This window comes from Asparagus officinalis, chromosome 7 (assembly GCF_001876935.1).
Source record: "Asparagus officinalis chromosome 7, Aspof.V1, whole genome shotgun sequence".
Lineage (NCBI taxonomy): Eukaryota > Viridiplantae > Streptophyta > Magnoliopsida > Asparagales > Asparagaceae > Asparagus > Asparagus officinalis.
The window spans coordinates 38,653,274-38,660,638 of record NC_033800.1 but is presented as its reverse complement, the minus strand read 5'-3'; the positions used below and the strand labels follow the sequence as shown (position 1 = coordinate 38,660,638).

General features: G+C 35.7%; 1 protein-coding gene across 1 annotated transcript; it reads left to right on the top strand.

The window, feature by feature from the left end:
* Window positions 1,163-6,935, top strand: LOC109849272 (mitogen-activated protein kinase 9-like). The gene is given in 9 exon segments (XM_020419082.1): window positions 1,163-1,269; window positions 1,504-1,604; window positions 4,559-4,866; window positions 4,961-5,088; window positions 5,354-5,416; window positions 5,788-5,818; window positions 5,821-5,879; window positions 6,564-6,719; window positions 6,853-6,935. Coding segments are annotated over 9 exon segments (894 nt in total). The 5' UTR covers window positions 1,163-1,254; the 3' UTR covers window positions 6,886-6,935.

Sequence of the window (7,365 nt, the reverse complement as noted above, 5' to 3'; positions counted from 1 at the left end):
AAAGTAGACATAACTATATATGATAAAATATCATCTACATTATGAGGTTAAAGACAAATCATGGTACATATGGTAATTGCATAAATGCAATATATATAATCCACTTAGGTGCTGTTTAATTCACTAAAATGAGTCAAGAAACGTGTTTCCCACTATGACAACCCAGTCCACATGAGCATTTTTTTAGTTTGAGCTTTTATTTTATTTTATTTTTGGTTTGGTTCATAGTTGTAAAAATGGGAAATTAGCTCAATTAGAGGCTTCCAAGTCATCAAATGGGAAACACCCATTTCCCACAGAAAATCACTAACTTACCACAGAAAATCACGACTCATCTTCGTCGTCAATATCCCTCCTCTGCACGCCACTACTGCTTCCTCCAGCCAAGTCCAGTCTAAAAATAAATAGATTTAATTTTAGAGTATGAAATTTAGCAATAAAACACATATATTATCAACTGTGACGTCCCTGTTTTCACACATGGCTGTAGTCCAAGCACTACAAAAAATCTGCTATTTAACGACCAAAATTAGTGAAGGGACCAGCTGCCCGTCATTAATGTGCATATAATAACGACGGGTTTTAAACCCTTCGTCGAGTGATTACAAATAATAGAGAAATATTATGATATGGGATAACGGTTTTCTAATCCCTTCGTTGATTTGATCCTACTACCGTCGTTATTGGGTCTCCTTAAAAATAAAGGGGGGCATTACCTTCATTGATGGGACTCCTAATCATAATTGGACTGAAATTAACCTATTTCTATTAACAAATCCCATAACCAAATCTGAAGCCCCAACTAAAACCCGAAACCGAATTTTACAAACCCACAAATCCTAATCATCCTCTAACCGCAAAAATAACGATTTAAACCCTAGTTAAAAAAATCCCCCTTCTTATCATCGCCGCCTCCATATCTCGTCGTCCGCTCCCCCACGTCGCCATTGAGATCTCTTGCAGCAGGCAAAATATGCAGTGTATGACTAGCCAAGTGCTCCGCAAGCAAGCCTTTCGTGACGGCTTCGCCTCTCACGATATTTCTGCAGTGAAATGGGGGGCCGAGGCATGTTCGTTGATGGCGTCTGTCGCTTGTTCAAGCGCCAAAATCAAAGCGTCTCCACCCATTTCATCGATCTCAATCAACAACATGAAGAGGGAAAAGAAACAGAAGTTGAAGGAAGTGAGATTGAAGTTGTCGTTGATTACGATCTCACTGGTCTCAAAGCAGTCAGTGTTCCCAAGTGCAGGGCGATGGTCGATAAAAAGGTTCGGTTTTGACTCTTAGATCTCTTTCAACTCTTGAGAATAGGCGCGATTTTGATACGAGATTATTTCATCCGTAAAAAGTTGAATTTTTGCTACGCTTGTTAATACCTAGTTGTTTGATTCTTGCTAACATTCATTGTAGCATTCAATGTTAGCAACAAGTTAGGATTTTTAACCGTATCTGCATTTTCTTTAAGATAGGTAGCTAGTTTTTTAAGCTATGAACTTATGCAGAGCACAAATGAAGCAGACTTCTTCACTGAATACGGCAAAGCGAGCCGATACCAGATTCATGAGGTGGTTGGCAAGGGAAGTTATGGGGTCGTCGGCTCGGCCGTGGTGTGACGCCCCAAGGTTCACACAAGGCTGCAGTCCAAGGTGAAATCCGGATTGTCAAACCTGTCAAGCACCAAACATCATGCTATGACATGTTTCACCATCACAGTCATTATCTCTCTAGTGGAAACAACAAATAGGTGAAGGTACAAACAGGTAAATAATAAAAGTAGTACAAAATCAGATATGCACAGAAGAAATATATCAACAAATGAGCCCAACTAAAATAGAATGAAGATATCTCTGAGTCAGAAATACATCTCAACACAATGAGTCAAATGAAATCTCACTAAGGCACTCATCCTCTATAAAAATGAATACAACTCTAAAATCTGAACAATGAACATAACTATATAGTGGAGCTTCAACTGCTAAAACCGTGCGACAGCGACTATGCTAGAACTCCGTCATCCTGCGGCTCTCCGAAACTCTGATTTGTCTGAAAGATACAATTTAAACGAAAAAAAACAACAACAAGAGCGTCAGAGCGCTACAGCAAGATCACCTCCATCCGCCCCCAGGGGAAGGGCTGCTAGATAAAGTGGAGGCTCTATCTATTAAGCATAGTCTACTTATATCATTTTCCTCGTATCTAATGGAGTTAATATTTAGACACCTACAAGACGAGACGTAGTACGTCGAGCGAAATAATCCAAACAAGGAAACCCTCATATATATATTATACGTCTCAAATTATAAATCCCAAAATACTAAATCCAACTCTATGAATGGAAACAACACTCAAAGAAATACTCCAAGCCTCAACTACATAGAACCAATGTTAAAATCTCGAACTACTTCTCAAGTAGTTGGCGCAATAATAAGAGAATATTGTTCAACTCAAAGAAAAGATCATCATAGGCCATATCATGCAAGTAGTTGGCGCAATAATAAGAGAATATTGTTCAACTCAAAGAAAAGATCATCATAGGCCATATCATGTATGCCACGAACCAAAGAAAGTACCCTACTCATGGGTAATCTAATATGGGAGTAACTATAACTGATAACACATATATGTGTGCATCTCTTTATGCAATAGTGATACTCTTTTAATATTCTTACTCAATCGCTCTGCGGCAATAGGTTTTATCTCCTTATCCCGGATACATGGAATGACGATACTTTTGTAATTTCATACTCAATCGCCCTGCAAAAATAGGTTTTATTATGTCCCTATTCCGGATACATGTAATAACGTAATTTCATACTCAATCGCCCTGCAAAAATAGGTTTTATTATGTCCCTATTCCGGATACATGTAATAACGATACTATTATAATACTCTTACTCCCTATTCCGGATACATGTAATAACGATACTATTATAATACTCTTACTCAATCGTTCTGCGACAAATAGGTTTTATCTCCCTATTTCCGGATACGTATAAAACAACACTATTCATATATGTTTATCAATTTAACTCGTGATGAAAGTGTGTCAATCTAACACAATCTAGCATACATGCGCTAATCTCGGTGTGCGTGTCCACATCAGAAGTTCACCATCATCCCAGGTGTTTAACAATCACTAATATCATAGTCTATCATCATAAGGTCGAGAAATCTGCTCGACAAACCAAAACCATACAATATAATCATGCACAGCCAAACAGACTGGCGGTCGACCGTGGCGGTCGACCGTGAACCAAATTTCCAGATTCTCATGTTCTTTGTATATGTCGTGTTCTCGTCGTGTTTTTGTGATTCAAACATGATTAAATCTTCATGAAACTTGTATGCAAACATGTCACAGCAGATATGAACATCTGAAAACAACTCAACAATTATAAACATGATTTTATGCATTAGATTTGTATTCAAAACCCTAAAACATGCATAAAAGTTCAAAAAAATAACGAATCAAACCTCTTTCTTTAGATTAACCAAATTCTTTAATCTAAAGCATGGACTTTTAACATATTAAACATAAGCATGATTGCCAATCAACTTAGGAAAGATATACATTCATTATATTATATTTTAATACTTAGGTATCACAAACCTAGAGTTTTCTCATCTTTAATCCACATGCAAACTCAATAAAAAGGCAAATTAGGGTTTAAACATGATTGGCACATGATTAACAAGATAAAAACGAATTTAAAAACAACCCTAATGATCATGATCATATTTCTATTATAAACAGCAAGAAAAACATGTAGATCTAACATGAGTTTAAGATCTAACAACAAAAATCTAATATTTTTCACATTAGATTAAGATCTAAGCATGTAAACACAAAATAAACTTCTAAGCTAGTTATTTAACTATGGGGATGGGTTTGGATGTAAGTGATCTTGCCTTAATCTTATGTGCAAGGCTATGAAACAATCAGCAAGCAAACCACAAGCATGAACAACTCGTTCTCCCTCGCTACACGTCGATGATCTCGCCCTCGTGCCGGTTTTTTGCTTCACAAAGCTCTCCAAACTCATAAGAAAAAGGTCTAGGGTTTTTGAGGGGAGAGGGTGACTGCTAGGGTTCATAGATATGATAAAAGAAAAGAATTTTTGTGAAAACCATAGGTATTTATAGAGACAAACCCGAAACAAAACTGTTTGACGCGAAACAGGAAACCTAGTCTGACTAGGAAAATAATCTTCGGTTTTTTGGCTGTAACTTTCTCATACGACCTCGGAATGAGGTGATCTAAGATTTGTTAGAAATATATTGAAGAGACCTACAACTTTGGTCTTTTACATTTTTCCAAATTCTAACTGAATTGGTGTATAAAATATAAAAACTCTTAACTGGTCATTATTCCCAGATTTTCACTCTTTTGGCCTTTGTGCATGTCTTGTGCATTTGCACTCATATTTTCACAATTATACATTGAATTGATCTCGAATCAATTATTATCATACTCAAATATCAAAATATGTTATTTTTCACTATATAACGTATTTACCATAATTTATCATAAAATATTCAAATTTACGGGGTTTTACACGTGGATACCCACAATGGAGAGAAGGTGGCAATCAAGAAGATAAACGATGTCTTCGAGCATGTTTCGGATGCTACTCGCATCCTGCGAGAGATCAAGGTGCTTAGGTTGCTCCGCTACCCTGACATTGTAGAAATTAGGCACATAATGCTTCCTCCCTCGCGGAGAGAATTTAAAGATATTTATGTTGTTTTCGAGTTGATGGAATCTGACCTTCATCAAGTTATTAAAGCAAATGACGATCTCACGCCTGAACACCATCAGTTTTTCCTATACCAGCTTCTACGAGCTATGAAGTATATCCACACTGGTGAATGCCTTTTTTGGCTGGCTTGATTGGGCATTGATAACTATTTTTCTCTAACAATTTTAATGGTTGTTTGTTGTGTGTTGTTGGTTATCAGCCAATGTTTTTCATCGGGATTTGAAGCCAAAAAATATTCTTGCAAATGCGGATTGTAAACTGAAAGTTTGTGACTTTGGTCTTGCTCGTGTTTCATTTGATGATGCTCCCTCGGCTATATTCTGGATGGTATGGAATTTCTCCTCTTGCAATACTAGTTTTATCTTTGATTTAAAAGTGAAAAACTGGTGCCTTGACGCCTATGATTTTATTTGACTTCTGAGTAGTTGTTTCATGGCTTCATAGCCTAACTTGTTCTTTTATCCTTTCATTACAACGCTTTACCAAGATGCATGATATGTCTCCTTGATAAAGAAAGAAGAAAAAGAAGCAGATGATATGCTGAATCTTTATCGTTGACTTATATTCTCTTTGTTTCATTTTCACATCATAGGATTATGTGGCAACACGATGGTACCGTGCTCCTGGACTATGTGGCTCTTTTTTCTCCAAGGTAATATCGCGTACAATTTATGCTTTTTTGCCCAATTTAAGAACATAACCCTGCCATTCTCATTTGTTATTATGGCTTCATCAGATATTATCTTTTGCATTTAATTCTTTTGTTGTCATGAAAATGTTTTTCTGGGTATATGCATTTGCATTAATTCTTGCCTATTCTGCTTTCAAGTAATATTCTTAAGTACAGAGTTGTGCTAATGGTGAATAAACTGGGCTGGTGATTGGCACTCATTTTAGATATACTCATGTACATGACCCGTGTGATAATCGATTATGTTTTGTGTTGTACGCATGCATGTCTAATTTTTAACTATACTTCTTGGATGACGCCAATCTGTTTCTCTTCTACTCATCATCTTGCGGTACACCCCTGCGATTGATATTTGGAGTATAGGATGCATCAGTTGGATCTCATGACCGACCTACTTGGCACTCCACCTCCTGAAACAAATTCAAGGGTTGGTTTTTCTCCGTACTTTCTGTTTATATTAGCATTACATTATTGTTGCAGTTTCCTGTTATATGTTTGTTCATCATTTCATACTGTTTTACAACCAAAGCACAAGTTCTGATTTTTACCTTGCACATGTGTACAAGTTTCTCTCTTTGGTTGGCAGGAAAGCTAGCTGGAATGGAAAAATTATTCACCAATGAATATCAATACTTAATATATGCACTTAAGTACATCATTGCTCATGAAGAGCTCCACATAAATAATAGAATTATGTGTGCTTCAATATATGTATGTAATGCATGCTATGCAACTGTAGTCAGCCTGAATTTCTAAGTTCCTTTGTTGTTCTGGAGGCACAGATCCGTACTAGGAGGAAACAAGCTATCTGATAGCAAGAATGAAAATAATATCGAACATCATATTAACTAGAGAACAAGTGATTCAAAGAGCTAAAACCTCATAACTAGGCTTTTCATCTTCTGTGTTCTGGTTATGGTTGTGGGGCCTTTACTACTACATGAGTTATTCGGAGAATTCTTGAAAATAAATTTGTATATTATGCACCATAGAAGAATTTAATGCGATCCTTAGAACTAGACAACTTAAAAACATATCCTTCTTATATCAATCCAACTTTTTTTTACCATGTTTATGTATGTGTTTTGATTATAGCTCTTGATTCCTACAGATCCGAAATGAAAAGGCTAAAAGATATTTAAATGGAATGCGCAAAAAACCTCTGATTCCTTTCTCACAGAAGTTCCCTGATGTAGATCCTTTGGCTTTACATCTACTTGAACGCCTTCTTGCATTTGATCCTAAGAATCGTCCATCTGCAGAAGAGGTAATTAAGAATGCAAATAGAAAAAGATAATATTTTCTTAATTGATATTTCTTAATTATGTGAATTTTACTTAATAAGATAATATTTGCTTAATTGATATTTCTTAATTATGTGATTTTTTTAAATTTTTCAGGCTATCCATGCAAGATTAGGAGAGGTGGTGTAGCTCGAGTCTTCTTTTGACGATGATTAGGGATGAAATAATGTGTCTTCCCCAAACTTTTATTTTAATGTTATAGATAGTTTCATGTATTTTTCTTTGGAACAATTAGGATATTAATTCTTATTATTAGTATTGAATATTTGAGGATGGTGGAATTTTATTTATTGATGTTATTAATGAATAGAATTTTTATTTTCCCTTTTATTCATTATTGGGTATTTTTAATATATTTGTGTTGTGAATCTTAGTGTCAGGTTGAGAATAATATGATAGTTGTCTATGGATGGAAAAATTATTATTAATGTATATTAGAAATTTGTAGTCTACAATGATGGTTTTATAAACCGTATTTTATTCATCAACGAAGGGAAAGCACCGTCGTTAATGGGATACTAATTACCCATTATGAGGACTTTTACGATGGGAAAATATCCCCGTAACTAATGATAACGACGGGAAAATATCCCCGTAACTAATGGTAAC